The sequence below is a fragment of the Calonectris borealis genome, chromosome 7 (genome assembly GCF_964195595.1).
Source record: "Calonectris borealis chromosome 7, bCalBor7.hap1.2, whole genome shotgun sequence".
In the NCBI taxonomy this organism is placed as follows: domain Eukaryota; kingdom Metazoa; phylum Chordata; class Aves; order Procellariiformes; family Procellariidae; genus Calonectris; species Calonectris borealis.
Genome location: NC_134318.1, coordinates 36,160,038 through 36,181,938, shown reverse-complemented (window position 1 = coordinate 36,181,938; position 21,901 = coordinate 36,160,038). Strand labels below are relative to the sequence as shown.

Here is a 21,901-nt window from a genome sequence, read left to right as displayed (position 1 = left end):
CAGAATTGCATTGTCAAGGTATAAACTGAATAGCCGCAGCTCCTGTTAAGCATTTCTTGATGGTAATAGCAGTCTTCCTCTCAAATAAGACTACATCACTACCTTAAATATAGGACAGCATTCATTCTAAAAAATAGTACATAGAGAATAGAGCTGGTAATATAGGAACTCAGCTGAATGTGTAGTGGACTGTGTACTGTCCATTCATGGGCAACAAAGAGGAAACTAAAGATGGATAGCTGTTGAACTTGAGGATGAAACACAAAACCCCCACTACTTTTAAATGAATAAAATTTTATTTTAATGAAAAGTAAAGGCAGATACAAACTGTGATTTAATTAAACAAAAAAAATAGAAGCAAACCTGAGAAAGCCTGAGTAAGATGTTTTTAAAATATCCAAAGACTAGCTTCTATGACGCTCCATATCATATGCCACATATTATTCACTTGTCTGAAGACTTTTTTTGTGATAGATTCTGGAAAAGAGAAAGAATTGAATTATAGAAAATGAAATCTAATGAGTTCAGTGTGTTCTTTACAGAGAAGTTTTTAAACATTGAGCTGTTTTTTTTGTTTCTGAAGTTTGACAAGCATGATAAAATTAACGGATAAAGTACAAGTAAATTACATTCCTCCAACAGAAACTTGAAACTGATCATAGAAGTGAGTAATACACATTTCCCATGACCCTTATTCTGCTATTGATGCTAGTGGGAGCTGCATCTTCATACAGCTCAATCAGGGGCTCTGAAATGAACCTTTAAAACCCCTTTATTTCCAAAAATGGGACTTCGAAATATTTTTTCTTTTTGTATTGTTACACAGACTGACAATCAAGAAATTTGAAGCTCAGATTGACATTTAGAGAAAAAACGCACTTTAATATGTTTTTGTAAGGAATTTGTGAGTGGACAAATTAAAATATTGCATAAAAGGATGTTATTATAATCCTATTTCTCCATATTCCCATCTTCCATTTAAGTGACAGCTGGAGGTAAAGATTAATTTAGCTCCTAAATGCATAATCTTTTGCAGCTTTCAAGAAACTAATGATTACTACTAGTCCCCCAAATAGGTCTTTCTTGTGCTAAAAACATATCTTTAGATTCTTTTCTGTGCTTCCCTTTTCTGGATATTTGGAAATAATAGACTAAAACAAATGAGAATTGGAGCGCACCTGCAATGCAAGGATATTTGGCTGTATACATAGTATAAAAAACTGCTTATCTAAAACCACTGCTAATCATCTTAAATTACACCTTTAAAACTAAAATTATGAAACACTTAAAATACATAATGAAAATGGCATACCATTTGCAGAATTTCGATTTCTGTTCGAAGAGTCTCACAGATACTTTCCCAATCATCATCTCTGCAATTTTCCAATTCTTTCTTAAGCCTGTGTCCAAAAACAAATAAATTTTCGGATCAGAGAACTGTTGCTTGGGTAATTATTTTTTTTAGCTTTGGTCCCAATTGTCAATTTGTGGTAGGTTGACCCTGCCTGGATGCCAGGTGCCCATCAAAGCCGCCCTATCACTCCCCTCCTCAGCTTGACAGGGGAGAGAAAATATAACGAAAGGCTCGTGGGGCAAGATAAGGACAGGGAGATCACTCAGCAATTACTGTCATGGGCAAAACAGGCTCATTTTGGGGAAAATTAGTTTAATTTATTACCAATCAAATCAGAGTAGGATAATGAGAAATAAAAACCAAATCTTAAAACACCTTCCCCCCACCCCTCCCTTCTTCCCGGGCTCGACTTCACTCCCGATTTTCTCTACTTCCTCCCTCCCAGCGGCGCAGGAGGATGGGGAATGGGGGTTGTGGTCACTTCATCACACGTTGTCTCTGCCGCTCCTTCCTCCTCAGGGGGAGGACTCCTCACACTCTTCCCCTGCTCCAGCGTGGGGTCCCTCCCACGGGACACAGTCCTCCATGAACTTCTCCAACGTGAGTCCTTCCCACGGGCTGTGGTTCTTCATGAACTGAGCCAGCATGGGTTCCTTCCACGGGGTGCAGTCCTTCAGGAACAGACTGCTCCAGTGTGGGTCCCCCATGGGGTCACAAGTCCTGCCAGCAAACCTGTTCCAGCGTGGGCTCCTCATTCCACGGGTCCACAGGTCCTACCAGGAACCTGCTCTAGCATGGGCTTCCCACGGGGTCACAGCCTTCTTCAGGCATCCACCTGCTCTGGCATGGGGTCCTCCACGGGCTGCAGGTGGATATCTGCTCCACTGTTAATCTCCATGGGCTGCAGGGGGACAGCCTGCCTCACCATGGTCTTCACCATGGGCTGCAGGGGGATCTCTGCTCTGGCGCCTGGAGCACCTCCTGCCCCTCCTTCTCCACTGACCTTGGTGTCTGCAGAATTGTTTCTCTCACGTATTCTCACTCCTCTCTCCGTCTGCAGTTGCACAGTTTTTTTTTTTTTCCCTTCCTAAATATGTTATCCCAGAGGCGCTACCATCATCACTGATGGGCTCAGCCTTGGCCAGCAGCAGGTCCATCTTGGAGCCGGCTGGTATTGGCTCTATTGGACATAGGGGAAGCTTCTAGCAGCTTCTCACAGAAGCCACCCCTGCCGCTACCAAAACCTTGCCACGCAAACCCCATACAGACTTGTGTGAGAAAACTTTCATTGATCAATTTGCATGATCAGGATTTAAATTTGCTAGTTTTGCAATTGGCAGTCCAATATGCTGCTCTCCCACAATATTGTTGGATTTCATTCAGCACTGGCAGATGCGATGGCAATGTGAAGAACTTCAGAAAATGACATTTTGGGTTTTTACAAAGTATATCTTGACTAAGTACTTTTTTTAGACAAATTTCTGGACTGGGTTGTTTTCATAAACCATGAAAGATTTATGGCCTCATTAGTCATCATTTTCTTTATTTAAACATGTGAATTTGAATGTTGATACTTAGAAAGTACCATATGTTACTGTTCGTACTTTCCCTGGATATCTACTTGTAGCCGCTGTTGGAGACAGAATATTGGATTGGATGGGTCCTCTGCCTGACCCTTTGCAGCCATTCCTGTGCAATCATTGCTCCATACCCCTCCACAGACTCCTTTGCTGTTGCCGCTGTTCTCTCCCCACAGCTCCTATTATTCTTCAGCGCTTACTGACTCTTTCCCAATAGTCTCAGCCAGGAATTCTCCAAATTTCTACAATAAGAACTAAATTTAATAATAGTGATTTTTGCATTCAGAAGAGCATTTAGTCCTGCTAAAAGGAGACACTTAAACTTTGCACATCAATGACTGTAGTGGTTTAAATTAATACTCGGTAAGCCAAGAGAAATCTATGCCAGAGCTTTTAGTAGTCTGATGAATACAAGGTGATGAGATTATACTGAGTCTTTCCATGGCTGTCATAGGAAAAGCATAATGAGAAAGCTGAAGCTGCTTACCCTTAATACAGTTTCAGCAAACAATGTGAATATTCTGGGACATATAGACAGACTGAAAAAAGGGAGGAAAGTATATATTCTGTTTCTCATAAATAGCAAAACTGATGCATCAAAGCAGGGCCTTGTTTCTTCTGAAGTTGAAAGAGAAGGTAGCAACCGTTATTTCTTTTATATACTATAATAGGGAATAAATTATTTAACCTTATTATATAGATGATGTACCTCTTTAGCTGTCCTACTGCAGATAGAGTTTGTTTTCTACATGAGATAATGGCTTTATTAAAAGTAAAAGGTATAGTTTGATGTGAGAGGAATAGCTTAGTCACCATGCGGCATTAGAATAGTAGCATAAGACTGGACCGTAAGTTAATTTTGCTGTTCCTGTGGAAAATGTAAATATCTTACCATCAATATGGAAACAGTATGAGCTCTGTGTGTTTGTATTACAAAGGACTAAATACCTCTTCTTTCAGGAATATTTCTCCTGCATTCATAATACATATAAGTGTTCGAACAAAAGGAAATTTTGAACTACAATTTAGGAAATGAAATATTCACTGTACTGTAGTACAGTGCTAGTTTCAGACCATTTTCATCGAAACAAGTTCCTTTCAAGGTCTAAGATCAGCTTCTGATCTTGATTAAATCAGCTTAACTTCATTGCCTTGCCTCCTCATTTTTTTCTCTCCGTGTTCTCTGTTAGCGTGATATTAGAACCCTAATTTGTTTAAGACAAACAAAAGTCCTACTTTGCCCAATTTACTTTACAAAAAGACATAGTCTGTTAATCGCAGAGAAAATGCTCTCTCATTGTCTTCCACATTGTAAAATTGATGCGTAGTCTGTTTGCTAGTTGTCAGCTAAGAATGATGCCAGTCCATGTTAGGTGACACTAAGGATAGAACAACCAGAAGATAAGCAGTAAGAGTTGCTTATCTGTGTCTTGGGATTGTGAATTAATTACTATTGATGATGTGCTTTGAAACTGTAACATTTTGCATATGGATTTTAAAATTTTATTTAAAATATTTTATAAAACTTTTAAATGTGGTGACAGCACAACTCCTTATATAGCATGGGGTAGTGGTGATAAAAGACATTCATTCAAATGTGGTGATTAATTTTTACATTAATCAATTGATTCTGCTTTCAGGTCTTCCTTCTTTCTTATTTAGAAGCTAGATAATTACAGTATGTGCCAGGAATATTATACTCACAAAACAAGGGCTGTCTGTTAGGTTACAGTCTACACAATTAATGCGTTGGAGACGCCTGAGTTACTGAATAAATGATGAAGTTTTACCAGAAGGAATGTGAGACAATGGAACTATTCAAAAAAATGCTTAACCTGGAAGCACATTTAGCTTTTTCATTTTACATTTAAGATAAGCAGGATATTCATATTCATCTTTCCACTATCAGATTGAATGTGCAAACCAATTATTCATGAAACTATACTGTCTAGATGGAGGGCAGGCTTTCTGTCACCTTCGGAAATGGAAAGGGGTGTACCTTTTGCCAGACCAAGGATTAATATGACAATTATACCTTCCTTATGACTATGATAAAAAGCAAATCTCTTTAAAAAAAAAATCTGAAAAATCGCATTAACATTTGGCCCTCCAGGTCCTTTGTTTTTGTTTTATTTATAGCATCTTGGTCTCTGATGATAATAAAATATATCTTTCAGAAAAGTCATTGCGCTGGATTAACAGTGTGTTGGTAAGTTACAGCATCACAAGTAATGGGCTCTAATGAACTGCTGGAGTTGAAATGCCATATTTGTGAAAGGAGCTTTGACTATTCCTTTGAAAAACATTCAAGATAAATAGCGATAGCAAAACCTAGCTTTAAATCAAGTAGGTGGGACAACAGCATCAGCGTTTTTTTGGATGCTAGCTTGCCCTAGAATGAGGTCTGCTATCAGTGGTCCATTTTCCATTACTCTTGAATGCCAGAAGTGACAAAGAGATGAAGAAGGAGGAGATCACTGAAGATGATCGATTTTGCAGCTTTGAAATGAGCACAGCTATTAAATGTCATTGGCATTTGTGGCTGATACGCACTCTTCTTGAATTTCAGCTGTATACGCAGAAGGCAAATAGGAAAAATAATTGTGAAATCAATACATGCTGGTATTATGAATTGAACTATGATGAAAATAATGTTATTGTCAAACAGGTTTCTCTGAAAATCATCCACAGATTCATGTTACTGGATCAAGAGACTTCAGTAGCCCAATTTTGCATTCCAGGAATAATTTTTTATAAAGTGGTCTCAAAGAAGAAATAGTTCTGTAGAAGGCAGGGTGAATATGTGTTTTTAGAGCTTTTTTTTTTTTCAGTGGGGATGGAAGACCATACCTGGTTATTGTTGGAGTTGCAGAAGGAGCAGACTGTCTCTTGGTTATGTTTTGCTGAGACAAGTAAAACATTTTTTTCTTATTTTCCTTCTTGTCTTTGCCTTGTTTATGACAACTATTTTATTCTTTAACCATAAATAGAAGGGAAAACATTACAGGGTATTATAAAATGGAATTGCATAGAATTTATGGTACAAAATGAAGTTCCCTAAGAAATTATATACAACCTTGAGAGTATGTATGTTGATTTTCCTGAATTGTATCATAAAGGTCAGGAGAAACATTTATCAAAGTTTTAAGACTTTATTGAGATTGAAGAAAAGTATAGAAGACTTTGGTTTATTGTCTCAAGCGAAGTAGAGCTAACACGTTGGGGTCATTCAGTCTCAGTTCAGTACTGGGACTAAATTAATGTGTATGTTTCTATAGTGAGAGCAAGATTTTGCTGGGTATCTATACTTTGCTGACACTACTAAACAGAAAATGCTATTGATACAGCCGAAGAAGCCAAAAAATTTCAGACTATTATCAATTGATTGAGGAAGGGAGAAAATGAGTCCTAAATGGAATTCAGTATCTCAAAACATAAACTCAAGCACTTGAGTTGAACAAATAAATTATAAAAGTATGTGCTTGATGGAGCAGAAATAGAATAAAAATTAAGAAAGTGATCTAGCAGTAATAATAAATGCTAGCAAGAAGATGAAGCATGAAAATCAACAGGGTACTAGGCTACATAACAATAGGAAATAAATGTAAATTAAAATAAATAGAAATAGCTTAGGTAAAATAAGAAAATTTCAGCTTTTACTGTTCTAGATCAAATGCTGATTGTAAAATATATAATTATCATTGATTAAAACTTGTGTTTTGTGAATGCTATCTGGCAACTATTTATAAAAGCAGTTATAGGTCTTGAAAAGTGTGGTTTGGTTTTTGGTTTTTTTCTAAATTTATATTCCCCAAATACATAAAACATCACAAGTCGTCTTTAAGCAATATATTATTATAGATGAAAAAGCATGGAAAGGTTAAGGCACATTGAATTAAACTACACATTTAGGATGACAGCAAACCAAAGTTATACAGACTACTTTCCAATGGAACTGTAAGAACAAGTTACACAGGAAAGAAAAAATTTGCAAGCATCAGAGACATCAAAACTGAAATGTGTTTCTAGGGGTCAATAAGATCCCTATTGAAAGGCAAGGAAAATAAATATGGGTCAATGATCCTTCTAGTTCAAATATCTTGATTTTTGTATTGTACAAGGAAAATTAGATCTCAATCTGGATGTATTAATATGGGTACCCTATTGCTGAAATTAGTATCTCTATACAGTACTGCTTTGCTTCATGTGAACGATATAATTTTCTCAGAGCTAAAAAGGATTTAGAAATGTTTCCTTCTGCCTTATGGGCTCTCTACTCTCTGCTCATCTTCCAGGTTGAATGCATCTTTCTTGAAAACTAGGTGAGAGATTTGTGCACAGTATTCTTACACCCTTCTGTTTGTTGTTGGAAATACCTCTTCTTTTATCTTTTCCACAGCTATATTTATTTTTTATGTTTATAGTTGTCTTTTGATTACATAGTATGCTCAGCCCTCTCTTCTCCTTTGCTTCCAGGTACCTATTACTGAAGTCCTTAGTTGTAAAATTGCACCGTATATAATTATATTCCTCCTCTTTTTTAGTTACTTCAGTCTACAAGGTCTAGAGTGTTTCAATTGTTTTACACTATTGTCTTAAAACACTTTCTATTCCAAAGTAATCATTTAAAACATTAAGCAAGACCAGCTGTGACTGTAGTTACCTTCTTACAGCCCCAAAATTTCTTTTTTCAGACCTATTACTGTTGTTACTATTAGTAATTTCCTTACTCACTTAAAATTTTTAATATGTCTTCCCCATGTTAACCACTAGTTTCCCATGTGGGACAACATCAAATACTTTGCTAAAGTCTGGATGGATGGTATTTGCATTTTCTTTGACTAACCAATTGGTTGTCTTATTAAAGAAAGATATCATAGTCGGATTTGATCTACTTTTTGTAAATCCATACTGCAATTGATAAGGGAAACCTATTTTAATATAATTCAAACTATAATAGTTCCACTGGGCACTGTTATTAAAAAGAAAAGCTTGTCATTAAAAAACTGATTTTGAACCACATATATTATACCAGAGATTGATATTTCCTGATTATAAAATTTAACATAAAATTAAATTGCAAATATTTTTTTTTTAAACCGCCAGAACAATGCATGGCCTTGGGCAGTCCGCTGTTAGCATGAAACATTTGTTCAGCTTTAATGAACATATTTCCTCTATGATTTGTATGAAAGAAAGCATCGCTTTTTCCTTCCTAATTTTGGTAATGGAGTTTCTTTTTCTGTATTATGAAATATAAGAAGCAATACTATATTTTTAGGAATTAGACAAGTATACAAAGCCTTGAACTATTTACAAAGTAAGCTGACTTCATGCATGTCCCTTCTGCTACTGCTTTTCTGAAGTAGAACAGAAATTCAGGTTTCAAAAAACCAATTTATCCTTAGTTTACCTTTAGAATAGTGCGAAAAATATCAATTTTAGGTAGAAACTCTCTGTTCTCAGTCTAAATAAACTTTAATTAAAATTATTTCTAGGTTGCTTTACATAAGGTAACACATAAATTTAAAATTAAAATGTGAAAGGAGATAAATAATTAATATAGTAAGTAATTACAATGAATATAACAGTGAAATGACATAGCTAGGAATTTACTGGTATCAGTTTGTCTCTGCTTGACTCCTTTATTGTTCCACTTAAGTGATGCTACTTGCTACCTGCCAGGGAAATGTGACTCAAGAGAGCTGATGCCAAAGTTCTTTCCTGCTGTTTTGTGTTGGGGGTTGGCATTGGCAGAATAGATGATTAAAATAAGGCTTTTGATTTTAATTGCAGAACTTTTCTGAAAAAAAGCCCTCTTTTCTTAAATATTTCTCTGAATTATGCACCTGTATCATGAGACTTATGATTTCCAGGGTGCCTACTTTCAGGGAGAGGGTACAGTGTCTTATCCATAACTATATCTGTGCTTAACATTCACATTTTGGTTAGCTTTTTCCTGTACCTGATGTATTAGAACAAGCCTATAACTGCAGCACCAACAGCTGTTGGAATTACCGGTGTGTGCTTCTCATGACCTTTTGTAATTCTTTGATGGATTTGGGAGAAATTTTATGAAACTGCAGACATGGTATAGGGCATTTTTCTCAGATCAAAGATGTATTGCTGTAATTTGAATTAGCTGGCTACACTCTTCAACCAAAATGCAATTTACTTTAAGATATATACTTAATTGTAATGAAGATTCTTGCCTTGCCAGCTACTTTTGATATTGATTTTTAAGCTGGGACTAGGTATGTGATAAAATAACAGACTGAGAGGGTGGTCTGGGAGCTACATATATCAGGTTATTGATGCTGACTGTCTCTGTCTCTCACATCTGTTCTAAGGAAGCATTACAAACATTGGTATTTTTACCATTTAGAGAGTGGTGTGGTTTCCTGCTCTCTAAAAAAATAATCAATTTTTGTGCTTATTTCATAGAAAAAATATTTATTTTTGATCCACATTGCTTGTGTCAAAATATTCTTCTCTTTATATATACTGAATATGATTTTCAGTAAAAACTAAAATTCTATTCTTGCAATAGATTCTGTATGGGGAAAGAAGCTTATCTTGTTAGGCCAAAAAGGGTTGTTTCTCAAATACCGTAGGTTCAATCACATTGATTTTAACATGAGCAAAACTGACTCTTATTAAGATATACACTAGTATTTGTAAGATTGCATTAATTGGCACTTTAGCTGCAAAAGATCCTTTGCAAGTGCCAAGGGTGTATCTAGACTGTCAGGAGGACTTCCTGGTTCCCCCAAGTGCCTGGTACTTTAGTTTTTCTCACTGACACTTCATGAATTCTTCTTTATTCTCAGATCCCCTTCAGAGGGCACCCACAGGAGTGGATAGGATAGTTTGCTCAAGGACCTGCTCCAGAGGGACTATTGGCATGGACTGCATCAGTATGTGCTCTGCTGCAGCAGCTGTGGTCCCTCAAATACTTCTGTGGCACATCACAGGGCATGCAATGCACATGCTAGGTATTGTCATTTTGAACCAGCACTCTGCTCTGCTGGACATAACTCCTTTAAGTATTTCATGCATTTTGATGGGAGAATATGTGTATATACATGACATTATATCTTAGTGTTACAGAGACACTACAAAGGGACCAGAGCAGATATGATCTCACCAAATGCTAGGCAGTGTGGAGATGACTGGTTTGTTACACATACTGTTGCCTCTGAGCAGTGTAGGCACAAGCCAGTGCATATGTGTTGATCTATGGGCTGTGCAATCCACAATGATAATTGGTTCATTGGATAATTCAAATTGGAAGAGATATCAGGAGGTCATCTAGCCCAACATCCTTCTCAAAGCAGGGTCAGCTACAAGGTCAGAACAGGTCACTCAGGGCTTTATCCAGACAAGTCTGGAAACCTTCAAGGATGAAAACCATGCAACCTCTCTGGGCAACCCTTTCCTTTGCCACACTATCCTGACAATAAAAAAGTTTTTCCTTAAATTCATTCTAAACCCCTCTTGTTTCAAGTTCTACTTTTTGCCTTTTGCTCTCCCACTGTGCAGCATTGTGCGTCTTCCTGATGACCTCTTTGTTGGTAGTGGAGGGTGATCGGGTACCTCCAAGGGGACTATTTATATACTGCACTATTTATACCATATAATACTTTAAATTCCTTTTCATTTTCTTAATTCAGTAGTCTAAATCAAGAAGCGATGAGTAGGTTTTGTTAAAAAAAAAAAGAATTGATAGAGTTGTACGAGTCTGATAAGGTATGGGATAATTCTAAACAGCACAACGTTATGACATACAGAAGTAGACAGAGGATTGCCTGTCTGGCTCTACTGAAAAGCAGAATCAGTTTGTGCTGACATGGAAATACAGTAACATGGCTATGTTGCTTCTGACATCTGAGTTAACTTATTCAGGGCTATCTCTCTCTGTAAAGCATTGAGCTTTTCTGATCAAAAGCAAGTGCAAGATAAAAGTATGATTTAGGCAAATCTGTCCTAAATTTTGTCCAGTATCTGAAATGAAAAAATATTTCAATGTAAAGAAAACATCTTCCATATATTATTACACCTCAAGGAGCACTTTCTTTTTGTGATAGTAGTAATAGCAGTAGGAGCACTTTATATTTTGCACTACATGCAATTAACAAATAATGTAAGCTTGTCTTGACCATAAAATGAGGCATTTTATGAAATAAAAAAACCTCATCATCCTTTTTGCTTTGGTTGTGAATGACACTTGTTGGTTTTGTAGTTAATAGAATTTAATGTTTTATCCACTGTTGTGTTTTCCACCCAGATAAAACCAAAGTATTTTTCACAGAGCTGTGAGTTAATTTCACTACGTAGACAGACAGACGTACATGGATTTGAATGATTTGCCTAGGATCTCACAGCAATCAGTGGCAAAGCTGGGGATTTAAAATAATATAATATTTGCTACTTCTGTACCTGTTATAGAAAACTTATTACACCAATTTGTATATTAAGTGGCATCATGGCAGTAAACTACTCCAAGGGAAGTGTGTTATTTAGAACGAAGTTGACAACCTCATGTCTCGCAAAACCTAATATATCATGATGGAATGAATAATGTAAAAGAGTGAATTATAACATGCTGTCTTACAGAATTGCTGCTGTTATTATTTACATTGTGTCTTCTATGTATATGTTGAATGCAAAGTTTTTGCTACTGTGTGCAGAATTGTGAGCTAATTAATTTTTATGCTGAGGGAATTTTGGCCATGTCTCAACACCATGTAAGAGGTCGAAGAGAGTTAGTAATATATCATTTTCTTTCAAAAACTGATACTCAGCAAAAAAATGAGCCAAAATTACCAAATCGTCTTTCATAAAAATGCTCAGGATTCTCTGCAAAGTTTTATTTTTCCATTGAAAGTTTTCAGAAAAAAATACTATATTTATTTATTTTTGTCAAAAACTTAGAAATGTATAGGAAAAAAACGTGACGGTAACAAAAGTTGTGTTTTCCCTAACAATTTCTGTAGAGAATATTCTGTAAAGAATATTCTGTAAAGAATATTTTGGACTAGCTTTTCTAGGAGGAGTTCCTTTGCATTGTCTATTAAATATTTTAAAATATCCATAGGCATTTTCATCTGCAATACCATAAAATAGGAAAAAGATGGTTAATTCTGTGATATGGAGCTTTCTGCATTGGAAGATTTTTTGTTGAAAACATTACATTATTTTCTTTATGGTGAAAATGTAAATGTCACACTCAAGCAAACTGACAAGAAATGAGTCATTACCACTCAGTTCCTGGGAAGCAATATTCACTATTAAGGGAGTCTGTGCAAAGTCTTCTGTCTTGGTTAAATCTTCAAAATTTTGTTCTAAACTAGCTTAATTAGAAGGCAAACTAGAACTGATGGTAGAGATCCTAGAGAAACCAAATCTACATTTAGCAGCTTCAATACAAGGCCCTCCTGACCCAAGGAGGTTATTGTGGCTAATCCATTCCGTTGCAATCGGGCTCTGGGGAAGGTTGTACAGCAGAAGTACGTATAGCATTGGGTAGTTCATCAGTACTCTGTGTGCCAGCACTATTTTTACAAAAACTTAAGAACTGGCCTTCCACCCAAGGAGCAGTCTTTTGCTCTTCCTCCAAGTTTGACTGACTTCCTTGCAAACACTTACAGTTTTTAGTTCATTGGAGTATGCATGTAAGGGTGAAAGGCTGTAATAAACAACAGGAATTCATGTTCTGTAATAAAAATGAATGATTCTTCTGATTTCAAAGGAATATTGTACAGGAAAGGTAAAATAGTCAGTGCTGCCAAGACTGGTCTGCAGTTACAGGCCTAAAATTCAATTTAGGAACTTATTAACATGAGACTCTTACCTTAAACATTCAGGATCAGTCTGACATTTTTCAGTGACTTGGACTTTTTCTGCTTCTAAATCTTTTGTCATTCTTTCAGCCTCCCTGATTACTTTCTCAAGGTCTAAACATAAAATAACAATTACCTTATATATTAATCATCCATATTCAAAGACTTCCTGCATTTTCTAAATTTATCTTTTCTCATATTTCTTTGTGAAACTGTTTGTAGGGTAAAGGCATCCAACTAAAGAACAGGAATTATTTTATTATTGTAATTGGTATGCATATTGCAATCTTCTAGAAAATTTTGTTCCTTTTCCCAAACAATTTATGATGATATTTATGGCCTGTCTTTCTTAGCTCTCTTAGTGTGACACGTTATTTACACATTTGTAAAAAAGTTACCAAACCACATCTCGATTACTTTTTTTTAATCCAAATTTCAAATTCATCCCTATTGTTTGTGATCATCTTTGACACAGAACCTTTCTTGGTTCCCTCTGTATCTTTTTAGTTTTTTCTTTTATAGGGTTTCCTGTGTATCTGACTCATTCCTCCCAGCTTTGTGTGTAGACTTGTTTTTTTATGCAGACTTTCATACACGAATGTCAGTGAAGAGATGATAGTTGAACTGACAACTCAGAGGTTCAGCACCTAGGCCAAATCTGTCTTTATCAAGCCATGTTGCTTGTTAAACATTTGAATTTTAGTGACATTCTTTAATTATAGGTTAATGGGTTTTAAACAATATTTATGTTGATTTTAAGTTCACTTTGAAAGACTAAATTCTCCATTTAAGTATATGACTTACCAGCAAAAGTAAAAATTTCTTTTTCATATTTATAGCTTATGATTCAGCAAATCTGTAGACCTCAGCATCACTGACATTTAAAATAAATCTTACTGAAATCCATATTTGTTATAACCATGTTTAAAAATGATGTATTACATAATGTAAAAATATATTAAAATCTTGTTTCTATGATTTCTTTTTCTTAAGAAAAATAACTTGAGAGAAAAGATTTTTCAGAAGCATTTGTCAAGCCACAAATAATTATAATAACAAGTGATTACCAGGCACACCTTTGAGTTCGTTTTGGAGAGTAAATAAATCCTGCTTTAATTCATTCTTCTGCAGCTGGAGTGCATTTAACTGAACATTTTTATGTTCCATTGACTCCATTTCTAAAAATATATTTTAAATTAAAATGCATTGCAGTTTTAGTCTTCATGATATAATCTTAAATATTCTTAACTACTTCTACCGATCTTCAGCTAATCAAAAAGAACCTTAAGTATAAAACTAAAATAAACTAAGATCAGTGATATAAAACCCAGTTCACAGGAAATTATATGTCATAATATATTCATAACTATGAAAAAAAAATTTTTTTGATGTTATTAAGATGTTTGACATATTTTGTTGACTGAGCATAAAAAGAATGTTTTGCTTTAGAGTTCAGCTTTAAAAGAAGATAACTTATTGAATAGGTGGTGAACAGACACCTCTCAGCAGGACTAAAAAAGAAACTTATTTTGTTCAGTGTTATGGACATTTGAACCTGACCATTGACAGCATCTGGAATTAATTGTGATTGTTTCCCTGACAACTGGAGGTCCTCACATAATTTCCTTGTTATGATTACTTAAACTTTTCTCTTTAGTGTTGTCAGTGTGCTCAGGACTGTAGCAGACAGAAGGACAGACAAGTTGTACCTCAAAAAAGGTGCAATTTAAAAGGATGGAATCAAGACAGCAACTGAACCTACAGAAGAATGTTAGTCGCCTTTCATGTCCTACTGATCATTTGACTGATCAGATCTGCCTGAATATGTAAAAATTAATCATTAAAAGTAACAGGTGCCACTAAATACAGACTTTTTTTTTAGTTGTAGATCAGCATCAGAGCCACAGGAAATACAGAAAAAAGGTACCACCAAGTACAAACTCAAATGGATAGTCATATGCCAGTAACTTAACATCAGATATCGGGAATTCAAAGTGGTAGCGCTTGATGAATCATAGAATCATGAGACTGGAAAAGACTTTGAAGGGTCATCTACCGCATTCCTCCTCCTGAAGGCAGGATCAGCTGTACGTCTGTCATTTCTGACAGATGTTTGTCTAACCTGTTTTTAAAGACCTTTGGTAATGGAGACTCCTAATTCCTTTGGTAATGGAATCTCCTAAGGGAGGGTTGTTCACTGTTCTTAGAAAGATTTCTAAACAGCCAGCCAGACTCTCTCTTATTGTCGTTTACACTTGTTAATTTTTATTCAGATCATTATAGGTATGGAGAATATATTAATTTCCTTTTTACAGAATCCTTTAGCGATTTGAAGAATGATATCCATCTTCCATCATTCTTTTCCTTCATAGGTTAAATAGTCCCAATTCTTTAATTTTTTTCCTTCCCATGTTCTCCAGATCTCTGATCACTCTCGCTGGTCCCATGTGAATTCTTTCCAGCTGATCCACATATTGTCTTGAAGCATAACATCCAAAACTAGATGCACAGTACTCCAGCTAAGGGCTTAACTGCCCTCAGTAGAGTGAAGGATTATTTTGTATGTCTTAGAGGTCAGAATTATGTTTTTGTCTCAGTATGGTGGTGGCATTCTGATGTCATTGACTCATGTTCAGCTTCTGATCCATGATGACTCCTATTTCCTTGCTGAAGGATTGCTTTTCAGTCTGACTCTCTGTTCTGAGAAATCTCATATTCTGTATCTTAACTCAAAGGTAAAGTTATACTGTGGCAGTAAAAGACCAGTCCTACAAGACATCTGTGCATGTAATTCTTCTGAAGCGAAGAAAATTTACATAGCTCAACCATAGGTGATTATAATCAGTGCAAACCCAATATGGTACGCTATGTATGACTGCACCTCTGTGCTGACTGACGGTAGACATTGGGAGCCACTTCTGCAGGTCTGCTTCTTCTCCCCATAGGGCTCATAGTCAGAAAGGACTGAAGAGGATAGGGTACAGAAGAAGCTTTAATTATGCTTGTGTAATGTGGTATGTCAGACCACACTCTTTCAGTTTAGTGCTAAGAGAAAGTTCCAGACAGCAAGGGAATGGAATTAAAATTATTGTTTTGCACAGCTATATTTTATTGATTTGTATTCATTCTCTGGTAATCCAAGATAAAATAGTTTAACATAAGACTTACCATTTTTCAACAGAGCTGCCTCTTTCTCTAAACCGTTTATTTCAGTCTTGACTTTTTTTTTAATCAGAAGATCTCTATTACTTGTTAGTCCATACTCATTGTTAAACTCTGTTACTTCTCTAGTAAAATTTTCTTCCTCTAATGTCATTTTTCTCTTTGTGTCTGTCTAAAAAAAAGAAAGGGAAAATTGAATGTTCAGGTGAAAAAAAGAAAGTCTTTGTTAAGCTAGGCAGACTGAAACACACTGTTGTTGTTTATCCTTAAGCTTGTAGTATTAATGTAGTATATTTACTTTTCCTGACTTATGAGAACATGAAAATGATCTACAGCTCTATCATTTTGTCCGTTGTTTTAGATTTTTTTTTTTCCTGAAAAAGTGAAGGATATATTCTTAATAATAAACATTTAAAAAATCACTACATTATGTTACACACTTGTGCCAGCAGTTTTTCAGTTCAACTCTTTATTGAAATTAGCAGAAAGTTCTGTTTAAAGTCAGTAGCATAGTATGGCCTCTCTTTTTTTTAGATTGTTATTAAACGAAATAATGGTGGTGTTTATTCCTCTGCAGAATGCAGACTTACTTTAACTCCCTCAATAACTACCAAGAAAGCTACAGTTGATAGGAAGTCACTGTTTCATTTTCTGGAAAAAATATTCTGAAGAGAAAGGCAATATTAAATTCCTTTAAAAAAAATCTTAACTGATTGCTAAATTAAATAAAATGAAATGACCCCTATATACAGGAAGAAAGAAATTATAACCTATATATCAAACTTGACTGGTTACAGTAAAACTTCACAGTTCTTCAAAGGATATTTAGCTTTTATAGCTAAATATTTTTTCTATGATATTTATAATATTTATTTTTCTTTCTTTCTTTGTATACTTAGGATTGGGAATACTCTGGATGCTGAAGAAATATTACTTAATTAAAAGGATATCTGCCTAAAGATTTAGGGTTAATACTGGTGATTCATACTGAATGTTTAAAATTTAGCTCTGCTGATTCAAAGTAAAAATACCTATGCAGAGAAGACTGCTTATCTGTGGCGTTTCTTAATATCTACAGATCCAAGGATCCACAGTGAAGTAAGAGGAAGGCAATATTCAGCTCAGCACAAGAGAGATCTGAAAATCTTGTTGTTTGTATATGTCACAAGTAGCTACCTTTTAAGAGGTGGCTAGGTGTGTCTAGCATCAAAAAGTGTGTGTGGTATGTCAGGATTCCTAAAATGTGGTGTTGGCCTCCCTGAGTTTTTCCTTTGATCCTTCTTAATATGTTTTATTGTGGATGAGGCTGTCCAATTTAATGTGAGACTTCCTTAGTTTTCTTTTACAAAGGAAATGTCAGAAATGGATTTCATTCATACAACAGCAGACATTAGAAAATGAAGTCAAGAATGTTAAATCAGCTTTGTAGACAAACTGCAGCATAAATTACCTTAGATCACGGTTTAAATTGAAAGTGAGAATTTATCTACATTTACATTGTTAAGTATGTTAGCGTAAAAAAAAAAAAAATTCCAGATTTAAAACATTACTTCTTCCATATTTTCAAATTTTAAAGCTGACTACTCTCATTCAGTAGAAAAGAGCTGTCTGAATACCGTAGCTGGAAACATACAAAGATTTTAAGAAGACTGCTTTTTTGACTAGTAAGTTCAGCTTTCTGTTTCTCTAAGCTGTCTTCACGTTTCTTCAGAATTTCTAAGTAGAACTGTTTTTCAGACAGATGCTGAACCTTCCAAGAGAAAAAAAAAAGGTTATAAAGTAAGGTTATTTTTTGATTGTTTCATATACTTTGATATTGTACATAAGGATCTTGGTCCAGTTATAACACAGCTGACAGCTGCTGGACTAGCAAACGCATAACAGCTCTTTTTTCCCTCAACAAGCTTCCAATATACCACTAAGCTTTTGAAAAGTCTCCTTTCTCTAAAAGACATATTTAGTGCTAGTCCATCTATCTAAAATGGCATTTTAAAGTCTGCTCAGTTTAGGAGAAACTTTTTCAGGTTAAAACCAGGAAAAATATTGATCACATGGGATCTTTCACCCAACATAATACAGTGTCCTCCATCTGATTGTGTAAAGCTCATCATGTACAAAATCAGACAATAATATCAGAGGGACAGGGGTCATTGTTTTGACTGAATGGTTGTACACATCATCAACCCGGCAATGCTACTATTGCATATGTGAAGGAAGGAGGGATATTCTTATATTTTTCTGAGCACAATTTCTGGAATTCTTAGCCAAGGAAGTGTAATGGAAATTAGCTCATTGGTTAAAGGCAGTTTGACCATAACCCCCCCAGGTCCAAACTTCTATTTTGCATATAGTTTTATTTTTAGCTTTATTATTTTTAAGAAGTATTCATCTGATAAAGGGTATGCTTTTCAACCATTGCATTTTCAAAATTTGCTGAAGAGTTCTCAATTTTCCAGCGCATCTACTGTAACATTGTCTAACCTAAGTTAAGATATATGGTGGGATAAACGATAACAGCAGGTAGATAGGGAACAGCTAAGTGTTGAAGAGTCTTAAAGGATGAGAATCATTCATCTGATGAAGTGGAGAAAAGGAGGTCAAGAGAATGACTCAGACCGTAATACTCGGAACAATGAGTAGGGAAAGTAAAGTTAGCAGAATTGCCCAGAGACTGTAAAGGCAGAGGGTAAGTATCAGGAAGTAAATTGAATAGTCAGGATGATACATGACTGTTTGTGTGTGCAGAAGCAGAAAAGACCAAATAATAGTGATATTACAGAGGTAAAAATGAAAAGATTGTAAAATGAAATAATTAGATGATTTTGGAGAGGGTGCAGATGAAGTGCATCTAATCAAAAAAGGGAAAGGGTAGTGGAATCAAATACCCTAAGACTAGAATGTGAGACTTGGAAAGGAAAGGACCAGATTTTTTCCGTATCCCCATGTCCAGCATGCTAAGTGTCCAGGAAGTGCTTGCCTCAGGAACATTTATTTTCAGAGAGTAGATGGTCTTATACCAGGGTATTTATATTACTGAACATAACTAACTGCAGTGTAGTTTCTCCATCTGTAAGATGCCAACTTAATCTATGCATTTGCAACAGATTTTTTTGAAGAAATCATTGAGCCGTGAAAAGCAAAATGCTATAATTTGGGTTCTAATTACATGCTACCTGATTTTACAGAAGAGAGGAAAAAAATAGCATTTCCTAGGAATCTTTGATTGACCACAGGCAGTCTCTGTGAAATAGATGTCAAAACGTTTTTGAACTCAGTCTCATCTGCTTGGTCAGGCATAGGCTGCTGTGTATGCACGTGCTTGGATATGTGTGCTTATGAAGAAGTGCAGTTATTTGGTGTGGGACAAATTGAACAGCATTAACTGAACAGCATTATTTAATATTATTTGTGTTACATTAACTATCGTAGACATATGTAAACTTAATTCCTGTACTGAAAAATAAATTACCTTAAATAATTTCAATAACTATATAATCTTTAAACCTAAATATAGTCTGATTGAAATGCATTTTCCCATTCTGCTTGTTTTCTGTATCATTTCCTATCTATAAATGAATCAATGTGAGACTAAGCAAGCAAGTAAAATGTATTTTTGTGGACATCAGTGAGTACATTATTAATCCTGGTGGGTAAAGCACATAAGATTTAATTAGGAATAGTTCTTCAGCTCTTCCCATTAGTCGTTTACAATAATGGCTCTACTCTTGGGACCTTCTGTACCTACCACATAAACCTTGATTATAAATCACAATGCATCAATAACAAATTAGTAGTATAAACATAAAATTGTGATGTTCGTAAATAAATTTATGAGCAAGACTACAAAGGACTTTACCTAACAAGCAACACCCTGATATAATCTGTGTTAAATAAGTTACTATTTTAAAACACTTGTGGGCTCTGAGATTGTGGCATGCGTAAATGCAAACACGTAATAACTGCTTGCATGGTTATGGTCTTAATTTGCAACCAGTAAATATTTGTAAATGAGTTCTCTTTTATTCTGACCTCCTTGCAGTAATGTTGATATTTATTATATATATCTTACATGGTCTTTTACAAAAGGCAGAAGTCTGTTTTTGGAAGGATGAAAATCATCCCCCAAACATTTATTTTCACAACTCGATGAGGCAATTTCCCAAAGGTTCTTGAAAATGTTTATTTAAGTGATAGGATACAACAGTTCTGACTTCAAAGGAGGCTCCATATGCTTTCCTGTTGTGCATACACATTCTGCCAGAGCAGATACTTAAGAGCACAGGGGGTGATACTTAGACTTCATTTTCAGGCACAAACAAATGGATTTTTAAATCATTTGTAACCACAGGTATTAATGATGAAAAGCTCTGCAAAACTTGAAACTCAGTCTGAAAATATGTCTGCAGTTCGGTTAAATGGAAAGCATAATAAAATCTTAAAAACACTAAATAGATTCGGTGTCCTTAGAAAAAATCTTAGGCCTTGTAAGCCCGAACTGTGAGCCCTCACAGGATGAACTTTAGTAGATGACTCAAGATCCTGTGAAGTAAACTCAGGGAATGTTTCCATATATTTTCATTTTAATGAATGGCAGTGGGCAACACAGGTGTGGTTTCCGGGTCTCTGAAGGAAAGCGCTATCACAAGCTCCAGGGCGGTTAGGACACCTGAGCAGGCAGTCTGCCGCCCGCTGACGTCTGGTGGCCGTGTCTTGTGAACGGACTGACCTGACATGGTGGTCTGCTCCCTGCCAAGCTCTATCTGCGGAGCAGGAGTGACTTTCACGTGCACAGCGTGCTGTCTCCAGTGCTTCCAGATTTTGGAAGCGTTACCTGGAAATGTTCCTCCCCCTGGGGTAAGCGAGTCCCTGAACATAGCAGGGGCCAGCCTGAAGGGTGAGATTTGTGAGAGGGGAAAGACGTTTGACAGACCTTTTTTCACTACAGAAACACACGGTGTAAGTTTTCTCAATGCTCTGTTATTCGGTAGGTGAAACATACGCCTTGGAAGTGTTTATAATCTATTCCTGAAAGAATAGGTCATATATTTGTAAATATAATGTATTTCATTATTATGTATACTATAAACATGCCTGCTTACCTTAGTTTCTAATTTCATTTTTGCAGTGCTCAGCTCTTCTTTTATTTGGTTAACTTTTTCATAACTTCTATTTATGTCAAATTTAGCTGCAACACAACAAAAACCTGTAAGAATGTGTGCTCAGTTTGTAAAAGTTACATTCTCATAAAAACACGCCATTGGCAAGAAGCAGCTAGCCTGGCTGCCTGCCGAGCTTTCACTGACAAAGGTCCCCTCATGACAGCACAGTGGGGCCACCCTGCTTTTCCCCTGGGAAATGGAGAGGCCATTAAGTGCAGTCAGTGCTGCCGCCAGACCCACAAGATGGTGGCCACAGGGCAGACCTTGTTGGATGAGGCGCCTCTTCTCCCTCGCCTGCTTCTCTGTGAGCTGTATTTGCTGGAACAAAGCATCCAGGTTCATTTCTGTCTTCTTGTGGAGTCTGTGGGCTCTCTGGGTCTTCCTGTCTTCGTGGAGGGCTGGTTGATTAAAGCTGGGATGCCCTGGAGGAAGGTAAGGCTGGGCCCGGCCACAGCCCTTCCCTCAGGGCTCTGCACCCTGCCAGACCTTGGCTCTGCCCTCTGGCCTCTGCCTCCCTGGGGTCAGGAAAGAAACCCTAGACCAGAAGGGGAAGCGACCGTGGTAGACGGGACACGGCTGAGGAGGAATAGGTGGCAGAGTGGGATGTGTGGGCTGCAGAAAGTAGGGAGGCGAGAGTGAACCTCGGGCAGAGGGAAACGTGGATGACTGGCTGGGGGAGCCCACATGGGAGACACGGGAGTGGAAACGAGCAGGCAGAGAAGCAGCACAGTAGGAGCAGGAGAAAGAAGAATTTGGCTAGGCAAACGGCAGCTGACACTGAATCTTGTCAAACGTGAACATTTG

The 21,901-nt window shown here is 36.3% G+C and overlaps 1 protein-coding gene across 1 annotated transcript; it reads right to left on the bottom strand.

Annotated features, from left to right (window-relative positions):
• Positions 1 to 444: 444 nt before the first annotated feature.
• On the bottom strand, positions 445 to 21,439 carry CCDC172 (coiled-coil domain containing 172). The gene is made up of 8 exons (XM_075155479.1): positions 21,361 to 21,439; positions 21,038 to 21,123; positions 17,572 to 17,688; positions 15,945 to 16,110; positions 13,853 to 13,954; positions 12,788 to 12,890; positions 1,313 to 1,400; positions 445 to 477 (listed from the first exon to the last, which is right to left on the bottom strand). Exons 1-8 carry the CDS (start codon positions 21,437 to 21,439, stop codon positions 445 to 447), a joined length of 774 nt encoding a protein of 257 aa, XP_075011580.1.
• Positions 21,440 to 21,901: the final 462 nt, after the last annotated feature.